Below are 16,984 nucleotides of genomic sequence, written 5' to 3'. Positions count from 1 at the left end.
GCTATATTTTTAAATGACTGTTTGTAGTGCCAGTCAGATGATTCTTTTTTTTTTTCTTGTTTGAAAGCAAGATTCACATGCAACTACACTGCAATTTTTAAGCAAGTAATGCACTCGCTTTGGTATTTGAAGTAACTTGACCTTGAACAATGCAATGTTACATCATGCTACTAGATGACTAGAATTTGCATTTACAAGTTGGCACTTTTTCTAGTCCTTTGCTTGGCATCAGTTTGGTCACCCGATTCATGAAGCTATCTGATAAGAAATGTCGGTATATGATGCTGATACTGTGTTTTAAATTCTTAGTGGTTAGTCTGTTCTCTGTGGAATAACTAAAACATTTGGTTCTCTTATATTTTTTTTGGAAAAAATGCACAAAATCAGGAGTGCGAAGGGTATGGGTTAAATATAGAGTGCTCAACATCTTGAATGGTTTTGCTGAGTTTGAATATGTAACTGATCGCAGGGGCATCATCACACAGCTGAGTAAATGGGAAAGTGAGAGAATGAAACACTCGGTCACCCTATATCTGCTACTTATGCCAAGATAGGGGACTTTGATATGCTTCCTAGTGTGGAAAAATATTGGTTATGCCTTATATGCATTCCTTCATGTTTTTATTATTTTGTGGAATAGACCACTATAGAACTTGGAACGAAAGAATCTATGATCTCTGGCCTCGAATTCTTAATATTTACTATGCAGGAGAATGTGTGATGATGTAATTATTTACTTTGTATACTTAAGGGCTTGTAATAGGGCATGAGAGCAGCAAGCAATTAGAATGTGTCAAATGTGGCTCACTATTACTTTCAGTTATACTCTTAAAACAATTCATTGTTGATTCAGCGCACAAAGATAATGTCTTAATTTTCAGGATCAATAAGTTACAAGAATAGACTAAGCTTACTTAAACTTGTTTTTTTTTAAATACAGTTACAACTGGAAATTCATTTGCTGGTCTAGACAGATGCTTTAGATTATTTCAGTATATTTTATTATGCACCTAATTTAATGAGACAGATTTCTAGTGAATTACAGCAGCCTCCATTCAGAAAATGCAGGAGGCTGGATAGCAGTTGTCTGCCTGTGATTGTTTATAAATCTGACAGGAGGGTGCACAAACAGTGAATTGTGCCTGCAGCTGCAGAAATACACCTGCACCTTTTAATCTTGGCCCTCTTGTTTTTATGCCCCAAAACTTAAACTGGATGTTGCTCTATTGGACACGGAACACCTGTCCATGGCATTAGAGTGAATGGAAGCCTTGATCTATGGCGTTGAGTTCAGGTCCTTTGTTGAGCTGCTTGGAGTTTGAGGTGAAATAAGGTTTGTGGCTGTTGGGATGCTATGAAGTTCTGGGCCACGACAAAGAAGTCTGCGTGTTTATGGTATTTGCCAAGAAGTGTTTTCCTGAATGGATAACCTCATTATATTTGTACTAGCATTACTTTTCTGAGTCAGGTTTTTTTTTAGAGCTCCTAAAAGAATCTGTTGATGTATCTCATCTGGTTTTGATTCTACTGATACTTTCAAAGTACCGGTAACACAGAGAGTTTGAAGATGAATTTGAATTCTGTGGTTCATGTCACTCATTCCAGACCTGAGCAACTCTGGCCGCCAAGGCAGGCTCTGTTCCTACAATGTGTCAGTGTGATCAAGTGAGAATGAGAATCCTTTTAATAACGCTCAATTATAGAACATGAACATGTTAAGGCTGCAGAGAAGTTAACTCACCAGCCCATTTATCATGGTCCATTTAGCAGCATGTTTGCTTACTGCACAAAATGAGAACTTTGTTAGGAAGACAGAACTTCTCCCTTGTGCATGGGTTCTTGCTGGGTTTTGCACAGCATCAATGAAACTGTTAAATATTTCTTTAATAGTGAAACAAAAAGGCTGTCTATGTTTAGAGTTGCAAATAACTTTATTTACATGCTCTTATTTTGCCTTGAATGTAGTTCTCAGTGCTTTGCAATTATTTTATTACGTAGGTTAATGTTTTTGAGCAGATAGCGAGGTGGATTCTTCATTAAAACTGAACTCTAGTTTGTATCAACACCAAACACAGAAGCACACTTATACTGGAATCCATAAAGTGTCTACTATAAATGTGACTTTAAAGGAGATCCAAAGATAGCAGAAGCTCTGACTTTCTAAAGCTGTTGCGTATTTGGGGTATCATCTTAAAACTCTGAAGTCTGCTAGCTGTGTGTACGAGCTCATGCTGCAGAATACAACGTGTGAGGAACTGTTGCCAGGCATAAAATACAGTTTCTTGCTCTGTAGGGCTTTGGACTAGGTTAGTCAGCTGTTGTCTTGCATTATTTGCAGTATGACTGCTATCAAAAGTGTTTAGGAATCTCCATGAAAATTATTTGTATGATACCTTGCACAGGATAAATGTAAAACTATACCTGCCCAGACAGCATGAGACTGCGCAGACAGAGCTTGAAAAGTGCCTTTGAGTAGGAAGATCCATAAACTTAAACCTATCACTGTTTTTACTGGTCTAGGGGTTTTCTCCCATTGTGTTATCTGCTGTTAATTGTCTTTACATTCATGAACTTCAGTGATCGATTTGTACAGATGGCTGCATTATGATGAGAAACATTCAAGCATATTTAATTTTACCTTCAAAGTAAGTTTGGGTTCAAAGAAGTGTTCATAAATCATTAATTTTATACCTACTGGCACTTGTGTCCAAAGCCACTGTGCTTGGAGTTATTGATTACTTTCCACCTTATCTCTTACAAATAAGATAAAACAAATCCTCGGGGAACTTCTAAGAAATAACTAGGTTTACAATATGGTATTGAATTGCTCATTTTTTTAACAGTGTGGCTAGAAGTGAGGTTGTTTATGGGTTGCGATCAAACCTAGAGTTATACATCATGGGTAAATAAGGCATGTAAAACAGAATTTTGTGATCTTTCACACTTGAGGGCAATAAAATAATTTTCAAGGGAAAGCTACAAAATCCAAAGAGTGCTGTACGAGATGCTCTCAGGTGGAAAAATGTCTCAGCTATTTGCTGTAGTGTTAAAAAGGGAGTACTCTTACAGAGTTCTGTGGGGATTTCAGTGAAGTGTTTTGCACCAGAAAATACTAAAAGTGATGGAATCAAGTTTCCTTGGTCTTTCAGTTTGTTTGGTGGAAGCTCTGCGAGCCAGTATCCTTGCCTGTAGAACAGGCTGTTTGGCTGAAGTGAAGCTGGGGTTAGCCATTGGTTCTGTAGGTCAGTGAGCGCTGTACTGCGAGGGTATTTTCTGTCCAGTTTAATCTTTACCATTTTTCTGCCCAATAAACAGTACTTCTGATAGCAGCCCTGTAGCTTTGTGCTGGGGGCAGTGCTTAGGGTGTGGGACAGCTGCTGTGGTTTGTTCTGATGCAGGAACAAATTCTGTAGCTTTAACTCGGTTGCAAACCAGAATTCTAGTGTTTCAGTTGGCTCCGATTCCTGTGAAGTATCACCAAAAATCTGTGTTCCTGAGAGAACGGAACGTGGTTCTTTCTGCCATAAATCTGTTTGGCTCGTGTGTTCAAAGCTAAGTTTTCAGATGTTCATTTTGCTGCCACCATTGTTTCAAGCGCTTTAAAAATAAAGTTCAGCTGAACTATCGGTTTAAGAGGGTTTGCTGCTTTGGTTTTGTTGTGGGCTGACCCTGGCAGGCAGCTGAGTTCCACACAGCTCCCCTTCCGTGGGATGTGGGAGAGAATTGGAAGGGCAAAAGTGAGAAAACTTGGGGATAAAGACAGAGATGCTTCAAGTAAAGGCAGGGGAATGGCTTTAAATTGAAAAGGGGAAGATTTAGATTATACAACAGGAAGAAATTCTTCATAATGAGGGTGGGGAGGCACTGGCGTGGGTTGCCGAGAGCAGTGGTGGCTGCCCCATCCCTGGAGGTGTTCCAGGCCAGGTTGGATGGGGCTTGGAGCAAGAGGATCCAGTGGCAAGTGTCCCTTGGGATGGAATCGGATGGACTTTGAGGTCCCTTCCGACCCAAACTGTTCTGTGCTTCTATGATTCTAGAAGAGATACAAAAGCACTTACCCACTGTCCGCTGAGCTGTGCCCAGCCAGTCTGAGCAATGGCAGCCGCTGAAAAAAATCTCCTCTAGTTTTGTTGCTGAGCATGGCAGTATGTGGTCAGGAATATCCATTCCGTCAGCTGGGGTCAGCTGTCCCAGCTGCATTGCCTTCCATCCTCTTGTTCCTCATAGCCAGTTTGCTGTGGGGGCTGAGGGAGAAAGGGAGAAAACCTTGACGCAGTGTAATCGCTTTTCATGGATGTGATATCAGCATTGGTTTGATCACAAATCCAAAGCATAACAACTGTATGGGCTGCTCCATCCAGCAGGACCCAGTACAGTTCCTTAGCTGTCCCCAAGGCATTTAATATCTCCCAGCTATATTAAGGCCTAAGATTGGGATAGCTGCAGTCTTCAGTGGAATGGAAAAGTAACAGTGGGCCAGGGCTTCAGCTGATCCTCCTCACTCAACCTCTGCACTTGAACAGACTTGAGAAGGAATTACCCTTCTTTTACTGTGCATGTGCAGTGGATTTCATCTTGCCAAGACGCCTTGATGGAAGATGCTATTGCATTTGGACTTTGGAGTAAGAAACAAATTGAACTTGGTAAATAAAATCCTCTTCTGGATTCTGCCATCTGTGCAGCTATTCTTTGGCTGAAGAGATTTTAAGTGCATAATAATTACGGCAGGTATCTAAATTGTCAATTAAATTGACTTCTTGGCTAATTTTTATACATGCTTTTAATCCAGTGTTGTTGGTAACCTAATTTAGTGAGTCAATTAAGATTCATCCTTGCTGAAGCTTTCATTCAGAGATGAAACACTGCAGTTTGATGCTTTCAGGAGATGTGTATGAAGCAAAAACACATGAATATTTATCTTCTAGTTCAAGCTATTTATTTCTGTCCCTTGAAGTACTACAGCTATCTTTTATTTCAGCTGGCAACTCAAGAGAAGGTGGGGTTGGCTCTTATTCCACCAGTCATGTTGTAGGAATGCTTTTTTGTTCTCCTTCCTTTGTTATTTATCACTTTTAGTGTCAATATGAAGGGTGTGTATATATGATCCTCTGCTGGCTCTTCTGGCCTCTCTTTCTAGACAGAAGGTGCATCCTGAAACCAAGATAGTGAACTAATGAAAATTTTACTCTTTATTAACATGTGCTGTTAGGTGAATTAAACAGGGCATGGAATGAATTTTCCTTTATTTCAAGCTAATTTTAAATTCTAAATATACTATTTCTATTAAATTGATGTTTTGCCCTTTTGACCCATTAAGGAAAAGCAAAAATCTGGAAACTGTGTGTATTTTCAGAATTTTTCATGGGATTTACCCATTCTTTTGGCAATACTTGTGCAGTATTATATGTGATTTGGCAGAAAGTTTTCATCATGTTTTTTTGAGGAAAGCCTCATTTGACTTTCTTTTTTCCCTTTTTTTTTTGTTTCTTTTTTTTTCTTTGTTTTGTTTCTTTTCCCCCCTTGCTTGAAAGTAAAATACTTGCAAGTTAATAAACTTAATTTCCTTTAAAATTTGCAGTGGAAGTGCACATCCAGCAAAACCTCACTAGGCACATGAGAAAGCTGATGAATGTGCTAGTTCATTAATTCTTTGGTGGCTCCCTAATTCCAGTGTATTGAACTTCTAACACCCTACCTGCTCATGCTGGCGGGCGTCTGTGTTTATTTTCATGGCTGTTCACTGTTTCCTTACTGGTTTTACTTAAGTGCTCCTTGGTCTCACAGAGCCAGACCATGTGAGCAAACCCTCAGGATTTGTAAAGGTAGAAGGATGATGTCAACAAACATGTGGCTTTCCAGAACTGGTGCATGATGTGGAATTTCAACTTCAGGTCTGGAGGAATAAGACACTGCAGCTGTAGTTGGGCAGCCAGACTTCAAAACTAGGCTTGCCAAACTGCATTCCAGTCCAATTAGCTGTTCCAGCTGTAAAGCCTTACCTTTCTATAGAAATGTAAATGTTTCTTTAAGGAGGAGTAACTTTTGGTTAACCAGCTGCGTCTTTGTTGAGGGTTAATACAGAAGAACAAGTTAGTATGGAGTAACTAGTTATGTTGAATTAACGAAGTCATAGCAATTGCATGTTTCAACCCTTACAGATTGTTTTGAACAGATACACCAATTAAAACCACCAAGCACGATATGGTTCCTGAGGATCCATGGTCTTAACACGGAGAAAAGGTGTCTTTTTGTTTTTCTTTTCTTCTGTTGAGAAATGAAATTTGGGAAGGCATAAGCACACATAGTGACAAACTTGAGGGATTACTAACCTACCCAGAGAAAGGGAAGGGGAAGCTTCAACTTTTAGTACTCGATAGAGCTCTTAGCGAATGATATAATGTTATGGACAACCGTTGCTGGTTGTCTGCACAGCCTCACCTGGTCCATAGGTGTGGAGAATACAGGTGCCAGAGAGCAGCCTATGACTGCTCCACAGGCAGTGGATCTCCATGTCTTTGGTGTCAGACTGAGAAGGTGGAATCTCTCTTCACGAGGAATGCCTGCATCTCTTCTGCTGTTGATGCTCACACACGTCAGAGAATGCACTGTGCAAACTAGATGCTTTATAAAGTGATTTGCAATGTCTTGCACTTTTATTGCCTCATTCCCGCCTGTAGCTTTGTTCCCACACTGTCTTTGCAAAACATCCTCATATCCTTTAAGAAAAGGACTGTCCGTGGTCCTTGCACAGCACCCATGAGACCTTTTAATAACAATAGTACCCAACAAGCTTTTTGCTGGTGTGACGTTGTTCAGGTTTGGGGTTACTTGCTTGGGATCACAGCACTCTTATTTCAGCTTTGGTATCTGCGTTTCTAAACTGTCTTATTGGACAGCATCGTATCTTGTTTAACCTGTTTGTGGATGGCTTTACCACTTTGCCAAGGTGGAAAGCTTGTTTCAGGGGAACCAAAAAGGTAGTCTTTGATTAGGAGATACCAGAAGCTATTACAAGTGATGCTGCATGATATGCTTACCTTAACTCTTGCTAGTCTGGTTTTGAGTGTGTTGGCTTTCAGATAAGCAAAATGACTAGAAAAACTAGGTTCTGCCCAAAGACAGACTTTTGTTTTAGACTTGCTTCAATAAATTGTATTAAGCTTTGTTTTCTTCCTATTAATTGCTTTGGCATTGGCTTTAAATGTAATTTCAAAGATTAAAATAATATTTTGACTATTCTGGACAACCTAGTACTGTCAATTTCTCACAGCAAATATAAGATAATAAATACAGCCTGCAGTACAGGCTCACAACAGGTTATGAAGCTGTACTGTTGGAATAGGTATTATACTTTTTCGGGATGTTTTTATCTGTTATCTTTCAGTTTGGGCTTCAAAAATAGCATCTCTCCTTTAGGGAAATTGGTCTATTACAAAAATGAAAATAAATGTGGCAGTTCCTGTTTGTGCACACAAATCCCATAACAAATCCAATTGCTGTATGCTAATGAATAGCCTTAAAATATGCATTCTCAAGGACAGATTTTCCACAAAGATATGAGGTATTTGGAGACCTTGGAAGAGATGCTGCTGGATGTATTGCTGATGGGGCTGGGGAGTTTGGAGAAGCTCTCCAAGACTGACAACAGCTTTGGTATGAACAAGCATACGCAAGAGTCAACGCCTGGCTTCCGCTAGGCAAGATAACACAAGGGTAGGTACACTGACCTGCATTTACAGTGCAGGTTTAGAACAGCGTTACCGCTTCTGCTGTTTAGTTCACCCAGAAATCTGAGCTAGCTGCTACTCTTGAACCTGTTGTTAGTTAAGAGGGTTTTGCTCTTTCCTCGATTCTGTGTCAGTGTGGTTGCTAATGGCCTGAACCACCTGTACCTTTTTGAAGTGAAACCAGTACTCCTTTGCCTTTTGCAAGCAGGATGCTCGCTGACAGCCTTGCACTGGAAGCCTTCAGACATATATATGGGTCTTAATGTTTTGAGCTGTTGCATCTATGCCTGGGAGAATGCAGCCCTTTGACAAAAATAAGTCAGAAACTTGCTGCTGATGAGCAAGAAAGTTGAAGAAGTTGTAAAAGGCTGTGACTGGAGAACAGCACAGGAAAAAGAGAAGGAAAGAATCATCTGGCTGAGAGCAATTACGACAACATTGTAGCATCAGTCAAGGGAAACGGCTGCATGAGGTTTTGTCCTTGCGAAGATGAGGACTTATTTATAAGAAATTGCTGAAGATTATGTGCAAGTTCAGCTACTCACAATGATGAAGAGATTGATGTAGAATCCTGTAGTGGCAAGCAAAATAGGGAGTTCTTAAGGGAAAAGTGACAGACTGAGATATCTGGCCTTGACGGACAGAATGCTTCAAGGTGAACACTACTTTCATTGGCTTAGATGAGTTCCAAAATAGGCTATTTTAGCTCCTCCTTTTGCCTGGAGAATTAGAAGGACTGTATGTGTGTGAAACATTCAAATAGCTTTTGCTCTGGGTAGTGAGGTAAAAAGACTTAAAATACAGGAGGAATCATGCAGCTAGATTTCTTGCAGAGAGGAAGGGAGAAGGAGTTGGCTCGAAACATGGCCAGCTCCTCTACTAGGGGTAGAGTGCGCTTCTGGCTTTGTTTCTCTTAATTGGGATGGAATTGTGCAAGTTATAATTGCTCTGGAAAAACTGCTGTCCCAAAAGCAGTGGGTCTTCAAGGATCATAAGAAAATTGAGACTGACAGATTGAGGTTATTTTGGAGGAGATATCGGTAGCATCACTGTGCTGTCACTATCATTGTGTACTTGGCTTGTCATTGGTACCTAATGAACATTTGTAAGAGTGGAAACTAAATTTTGTCATTTTTCTCCTTTGACTAAAATTGGGTGAAATAAAAATGTTTACATTACACCATTGCCAACCATCTGGACAAAATCTAATTTAGTCTATCCATAAAGTGGTGCTGGAATGCTTCATAAATCTGTACGTTATTTGCAGTGTGCTTGGTTTTACTGAGAAAAAGTTTTGTTTCTTTACCCTCTCCCTCTAAAGGGAAAAATCTCCAGTTGGCTTCAAGAGTTCATGGCAGTAGCCTGACAAAACTCCTCGGTCGGTCACTGTATACTGAATGCATGATGCACAGTGAGGCCCAACACTTTTGTGTGGCAGTGAGATTTTGAGGTACAAGGTTCTCTTTCTTGTTTTTAGCTTCCTTGGCTAAGGATGCTGTAAGGCTTATCTTGCTGGAGAGGAGAATTTTTGTTTTCCCAGCTGTCTTTTTCTTTCTTCAGTTTTCTGCTCCTTCTAGCTGTGCTTGCCTGAAATTTAACTTGCAGTAAATAAGATTTATTACACAGTGATGCTTAGGATGTATTTCATATAGAGAGAATGTGGCATAGTACATCAGCTGTTCTTGTGATGGGTAGTATTCATCTTCAGAATGACTTTGGTATCAGAGAATGCCGTTTATTTATGAATGCAAAAATCCATCTTTTACCACGGGAAGATATAGGAAAATTAGCATTTGTCAGGCGGGCATGTTTGTGCATGTAAGAAATGTGGAAGTTGCTAATTCTGTTTCCCTGTCTTGTCAAATAGATCATCTAAAGCAGCTGGGTGTTTGCAGAAGACTTCGACAGCGCACAGATACTTAATCTCTAGCTCAAGTTCAACGATGCATTAGAGGAGGCTGGATTGGCTGTACTGAGATTTCACACTGAAGGATGAATAGTGAAGAAGAATTTTATGATGCCGTTACGGGTGAGTGATGGGCACAGTGCCAGTGGGGCACAGTGCCAGTGGGGGGGGGGGGGGGAAGCTGCAAACAGCATTGTATATGTGATGAGAGGCTGGCAATGTGTTGTTGTTAAGAAACAAATAGAAAGTAAAGCACTGTTGGAAAAAACATACAGAGCTATCTTCTGAGAAGAAGAAAGAAAGAATTGGAATACAGGCTCAGACTTGGAAATGAGTTTTTCTTTATTAAAACTTAATGCTGGCTATCATTTTATGACCATCACAGTCCTTTAGTGACCAAATCTTGCTTTCATTTTCTGCAAAATGCAGGTAATTTAATAACAGCTTGAGAAGTAATGCCTTTAATACCCTTTGAAAAGTGGAATATCTTTTGTGGGTTATTTTTACTGTTATTTTATTTGTTTATGTATTTTAATGGGAAACTTATCCTGAAGAATTGAAGTAGAAAGTGTTTTTCAGAAACAAATTACTGCAAAAGTATGCTTTCAGGATAAGGAGCCAAAAGTCTTTGCAATCCAGTGTTGTTGCTGGAAAATCAAACATGAATCACTTCACACTTGAGCAGTGTATTGAATAGTACTTTTCTTTGAACTAACAAGGGTGAGTGGCTCTTTATAAGAGCCTTACATGGTTTTGGTGCTGAAATAAAATGCTTGAAGTATTTTAATTAAAAAAAAATAATTTCAAAGGTTTCAAACAATTTAAAGTCTTCTGTTTAAATGTCTCCTCAGAAATCCTGTAAGAGAGGTGAAATGTAAAATGTTGGCAATGGAGAATGTAGGGTGCTTAATGTAGGACCATGGGGATGAAAAGAGAATAATGGAAAGCAAGAAAGCTGAAGGAATGGAAGTAGCACGGCAGATACAAGTGAGTAAGGTAGACACGATTGGCTGGAAATGCCTGTAAGGAATAAACAGAGGGGGCTGGGTGAAGCAACATGACTGACAGAGGGATTGCGTTCATGCTAGCTGGGAGTGATAGGGGCTCGTACTCCAAATTCATCTGTAAAGTCAACTCATTGTACTATAAAAATCTGGAAAACACAATGAGTTTTTCCTGTGCATCTTTTATAATCTTTAAATTCCAAGAGCTCATGGCTCCAGGCATAAATTCCTTTTCCACTGAAAAGGGTGAACAGAAATGTGCCTCTGAATGTGAGGTCTGTGTCATACAGCTTTGATGTTGATGCATTCCTTTGCCTCTTGCTGCAGAAATACACGGCCCTCACTGTTTGAGTCATCTGCATTTGAACAGTCTTATTTTCTACTTCTTCATCTTCTTTTTCACCTTTTCTCAACCTCAGAAGTTGGATTCTCCCTGCAAACACTCAAGGTGGTAATGACTTTGGAGCTATTGTACATGAGATGCTCTTGTACCTCTAGGTCTTTGCTGGCTCTCCTCAGAAGTAGGATTTTGTGCATCAGTTCTGTGAGCACTCCTTGTCCTGTCCTGTTCCTGTTCTTCCACATAGAGGAATGTGATGGCAGGAAGGAAGTGTCTAAGCAAAAGAACGCCTGGTGTCTTGATAGGCTTTCAGCTCTTCTGCTGGTGGATGTTTGATCTGCAGCAGCCACTCCAGGAACTAAATGATGTTGAATGACTTTCCCTTATATCTGCTTTCCTGGAGCATGCCTCACAGGTCTTTGGTTTAACAGGAGCGCTAAGTTTGGAATAATTTGTTTCAGATTCTTTCTCCCTCAGGAGTGTCTTTAAAGACAGGTGCTCAATCTCCAGCTACGTGCTTCAGAAGATGCTGACAGTGTGATGGATTAGTTGCACAAACCTAGTTCTTCATAGTTGTGTCTAGCCCATGTCATACAGAAATGTGATACTATAAACAACTGTAAGTAGGTCTTTCTGCATTCATATTCACCAACTGCTGGTTTCTAGTCTTTGCTCCTGTGAGTGCCATGAACTGTGTACCTTTCAGATGGTACTCTGAATTTTTTCGGTCCTAATGGATCGTGATTGTATCTGCCCATCTCTTAGTTTTCGGATGGTCTGGACAGGGGAGTTGTAGGCCCAGTACTCCCAGGAGGTCAAATTCAGAATTGAGATCCTTTCTGATCCAAGGTGAGCTTTGAGGTTCCACAGTGAAAATGTCAGGATTTGGGGTTCCAAATGTTGATTAAAAAAATGAAATGCCCGTTACAGACTCCTCAGGATGTTCTTTCCAAGGATACTCTCCTTCCTTTTACTTCAGATCAGTAGATGGGCAGAAGTCACCTTTCGACGTGGGCTTGTTCTGCTTTGATAAGAGCGGCGTGTACGCTGTACTCTCCTTCTCTTGCCTTTCCCAGAGTCCTGGGGCCTGGTTTTGCCAAAGGGAGCTACAGTGTGTTCCCACAAGTTCACGGATTTTAGCGATTGAGTACTGTGGTTTGTGCTCTGTAAGCATTGTAGCAAACCAGGCTTAGTAGGGCATTTGAACTCTGTGTATTAGGATTCTGCAGCAATCTGAGCAGCAGCCCAGGTAGTATGCTGCCTCCTTTAAGATAAGATACTATCAGTTCACTCCTTGAGAAAGCCTCAACTTTTCTGTAGTTATTGACTGATGACATCCAGTTCTAGAATGTGAATCTCTCCTAGAGAGACCCTGGTTTGTATTGTGGTGGATTTTATCTCTTTAGCTGAGAAGTTTCCTGCTTCTGACTGTCGCCATCACATCCAGAAGGCATGCTCATGTGATGGCATCGTATTCTACATGGTTGGGGATCATTGTCCTGACAGATGGTTTGCTCCTGACTGGGTGATGATCACACCTATGAGTGTGCAGAGTGGACTGTGTTACACAGGTAATGAATCGAGTCAATGACTGCTAAAGAGTTTCCATGGAAAGATGCTTCTTTGCGTTCAGAGGTTGTTAGCATTGATGATTAGTCGGACACTTGGCATCCTTACTTCAGAAATGAGTGCTCCCCTTGGGAAACTCTTGGAAATGTTACCTGTGGTCTCAGTTCTTGACAGCACAGCATCTGTTTTTAATCCCTTGCAGGAGGTAGGGTAGTCTCCTCTGAGACTGGATCAGTGAAATGGTCAATCCTTTGAATTTCAGATTCTTTGAAATTTTACGTGAGACAGGGAGTATACAGCTTTGATCACTTGCCTTTAGCCTGTGTTGCCTTGGCTTTATTAATCTCATTGCAGACTCATTAAAGGCTGTATGCCATCAGGTTCTGCTGTGTCAGAACTGTATCCTTAGTTCTGTTAGATATTTATTTACCAAAATGTTTTCTGGAAGGATTGTCCCACAACAGGAAAATGCTTGGCTAGTTACAGGTAACTTCTTTTTGACAAACATAAATTGTTTTGCTTTTTTAAATGTTAACCTGCAGTTCCATGGAAATCTGTTGTGTGCCCATGAGGTTAATCTGGTCAGTTGTATTTGTGAGGATATTGCACTTCTATTTCCTATTGCTTGGCTGTTGGTCACTGTGAACTCTTGCTTTCATGCGGGAAGGAGTAAGTGAGGTATCTGCTGCCAAATCTATATATTTTCATAATGTCTGTTTTGAACTAAATGGGCAGATTCTGCCATAATGTAACGTACTGCAGATCTTGTGAAAGGCCAGACTGCCTCCTGTTGGAGGGGTGCCGTGCGGCTCCATGCTGTGAAGATGGACTGGTCTGGAAAAGTGGAGAACAGTAATTTCCGACAAAGAAAACATTACCTCTCACTGAACTTGCTATCTACGCTTCCAGCACATTTATCCCTATTGCTTATGCCCTTTTTATGCCTGAAGGTTCTCTGTACTTTGCTATTTTGATTCCCTTTCTGTTTTGAGTTCTGACGAGGCTTTAATTGGTATTTAAGGAAGCTGCTGAGTGTATGAAAGGGGCGGTTTTATGTCTTTGTACATGACTCAGGGCAGTGTGCGTCTGCTCCCTTGTAGGTGGATGTGTAGTGTAGTCTAAGTGCTCTTGGTTCACTTGCAGGATGTGGAAGAAGAAGGCTAAGAAAACTAAAGTTACTGGCAAGTCACTTTTCTTTAAGCTCTTGAAATAGATTAATGTTGGCATCCAACTTAAGTATTTGATTTTGAATATTTAAGACTTTTTTAAAGCTTTTGTTTCACTTTTAACGCATAAGTTAGGGCTATTGATTAAGCTAATTTTTGACATTTCCTTCCTGTGTGTGGTCCCCTATCCCTCTTAGAAAATCCTTGTCTTGATCCTCACTCCCGGTGGCTCTCCACCATAAAAACTGTCCTGTAAGTAAAACTTATCTAATCAGCTTTGCGAGTTCAAGGCTTTAATGGCAGCGGGAGAAAGAAACTTTTTGTAACTTAGAAAAACCACAACAAATCATTTCAGCATACTGTTTTTATTCCAGATCAGCACTTCCTCTGTGAAGAACGTTCTTTGGAATGAGAACTGTAATTCTTCATTGCAAACTTCATTGAGAAATGGCTTTTAAAGCTTTCTCAATGGGCTTGTCGTAGACAAGCCAGCTGATACTTCAGGTTGAAAGTCTAGTGATTATTTAGCTTTGTACCCTAGAGGAGTGTTTTGGGATTTGATTTTTAAACCACTTAGGTGGAGATGCACTCTAATAAAGCAGACTTTACACTAGAAATAAATCTTATTTTTCTGGAGCAGGGATTTATTTTCTTGTTGTTTGTATGCAAGACACTTGTTTGAATTGGCGTTTCTTTACTTACCAATGACATATTGTTGTCCATAAATAATATGTATACTTGAATCTAAATTTGCATTGTGCTGTAGAGGAACAGGGCAAAATAATTATGAATCATGGCAAAACAGAAAGACTAAAACCAATGAATATTTAACAGGATTTGCAAAGTTTCGGGTATGATGTAAAGACTGTAGTTCCAGTAACATTTTCCATAACTATTCCCCATAAGCCAGTGGACTATTCCTGTTATGAAGCCTTACTTTTACCTTTCGGGGTGTGTGTCTCATTGAAGTGTCCATTAAATGCAATGCTATTCCTTACACTGTCTGTGCTTGATCAGCTTTCTAGGTGAGGGCACATGTACTGGGAAGCTCATCTGTTTATTCCAAGTTCATCCAGCAAAGTTGCTTCGTTATGCCCTACAGTACTTGCCTTTTCCATCTCCTTGTACTGTAACAGGTTCTAGAAAAAGCTAATATGTGGTTTTAAGACAGGTGTTTCAGGGTAATCTTCATTTTAGTGACCTGAATATATATATATCTATGACTATCATACTTTCCAAGTAAGTACTAAGACTGCTAAGGTGTGGTTATTGCTGCATAATTACATACTTGTGACATCAAAATGTAGGAGACTGTTTAGTACATGACATCACCCATTACACTGGCTGCTTAGCAAATAAGATCATATCAGTAGTACTTCCTTGTACAGTTTTGAATGTTACTGTCATCGTCTTGATCCCTGAAAAAAATGCATTTTTTTGCTTCTGAATGGATGCCTTGCATGAATCACTCTTCTGAAGTAAAAGTACTCTACTGGAGATGTTCACAAAAAGAAGCTGAAGTACTACTTAAGATTGATATTCTCTGTTCTAAAAAATTAATGACAGAGGATCACAACACTTCTTCAATTTTAAATAGAATAAAATGATCTCTGTCAAAACTGATGTCTTTACTTTGCTGAGTGCTTAAATGCTCTGTAATATTTTGGAAGCTTTGTGTACCTGCAGCTGGAGGTTGGGATGCTGAGTGTGATGGGCACTGTCAACACATAGACAAGTGGTTGCCCAGGTTGTGATAGCTGGAAAGAGATGAACATGAAGATGATTTTAATGTATTCCTTAAAACTGTGGCAAGAACTGTATGCTACCATATATGCATGTTTTCATCTTGCTTTTGGGTTCTGACTCTGAAATGAGAAGCTGGAAACTAAAGTAGTCGTGTAGTTCCTGATGAAGAATTGACCCTTGTGGTGCTCAGAAAGGACTTGATGCTCTTTGAATGATTATCAACAAAAATGTTCCTTTAGTAGACTGGCATTCTTTTGTGATCCTGTGACAGCTGAGAAGCAGAAAGATATTAATGCATGGCAGGGTGCTCTGTGTTGATGCCGCAACTGATCCTTGTTTGTTGTTAATTGTTTCCTTCCTGCAGTCAATCTGTGTAGCAGCATTGACAAAAGGATGTTACTGTTGATAGTGACCAAGTGTGTGTGGATACATGCAAATATGTGTTTTACAATTTTCTTATTTAAAGACATATGCAAAAATAAACTGTTGTTCTAAATATATAGAGGAAGTAGTGTCACTTAACAAAAATAAAACCGTTGGACTAAAACCTTGGATTGTCGGTTTGATCCAACATGTACTTAAGGCTGCTTGATAAAAGAAGCTTGTGTTCCTGCAGATTCCTTGTTGGTTCAACTTTCTTTATGGTTAAAGCTATTCACAGCATGTTATTGAAGTGCTGGCATTTAGTTACAACTGTGTTTCCTGTAGCTGCCTACCCAAGTGGATGGAATTGAGTCATAGGATATGGAGCTGCTTCCTGTAGGTCATGCTTTGGGTCGCGTATAGAGCTTGGAATGATTCACCCTGGTGTCCACAGGTTCTTGCTGTAACTATTAGGCAAGTGTCATATGGTTTGGACGCATGGATAGCAAAAAGAAGTTAGATATCCTACATTTCTCTTGGTTGAGCAGTCTGGATATTGGCTGCTGGATTGTGAAATGGCCATTTTCTCTTCTGTTTTGCTCCTTGTCTGTTAGCAGAACAAGTAGGCTAAATTAATTTTTTAAGGCCTTTGAGGAAGGCTACATAACTGAACAAAATTACTGTAATCACACTGCAGCTCGGAAGAAGAGACAATACAACTAATCTGATTAGGAGCTACTGAAGAACTTGTAAGATTCTAAATTGGTTTTATATTCAGTAATGTGAAAAATTAGTTGAGAATGCTTGATTCTAATATAATACTCATCTCTAAATGCTCTTGAAAATTAGGTCATTTAATAAAAGATTTCCACTCTGATGTTCTTTAAAACAAAATAACCTGATATAAGTGTACTTACACTGTGAGAGTTACACAATGTGAATGGCAATCTCTGGCATAATAGAGTTGCTAAGAAAATTGTCGCCTTGTGGTTTTTGTACAGGCTTTGATTCTGACAATTCTTCAGGAGACTTTTCAGAAGCAAATCATAAAGTTGGAGAAATGATTGATCTGGATCCACACCAAAGCAATAGTACTGGGAAGCAAAACGGAGAGACGGAGATTCAAGAGAATGGAGTTAAGAGACACAGGTAAACACATAGTA

General features: G+C 39.8%; 1 protein-coding gene across 2 annotated transcripts in view; it reads left to right on the top strand.

The window, feature by feature from the left end:
* Nucleotides 1-16,984, top strand: part of OSBPL2 (oxysterol binding protein like 2) — a 34,778-nt gene that overhangs the window by 2,407 nt on the left and 15,387 nt on the right. The window contains exons 3-5 of one of the 2 annotated variants that reach the window (XM_054081339.1): nt 9,595-9,756; nt 10,485-10,620; nt 16,823-16,970. In XM_054081339.1, the coding sequence (XP_053937314.1) occupies nt 16,882-16,970 (89 nt within the window). In that variant the 5' untranslated portion in view covers nt 9,595-9,756; nt 10,485-10,620; nt 16,823-16,881. The remainder of the gene's footprint in view (nt 1-9,594; nt 9,757-10,484; nt 10,621-16,822; nt 16,971-16,984) is intronic. The other variant, XM_054081338.1, reaches the window with a different exon arrangement.

Source organism: Cuculus canorus, chromosome 16 (assembly GCF_017976375.1).
Source record: "Cuculus canorus isolate bCucCan1 chromosome 16, bCucCan1.pri, whole genome shotgun sequence".
Lineage (NCBI taxonomy): Eukaryota > Metazoa > Chordata > Aves > Cuculiformes > Cuculidae > Cuculus > Cuculus canorus.
The sequence above is the reverse complement of the archived record's forward strand: the minus strand, read 5'-3'. Positions and strand labels throughout refer to the sequence as shown.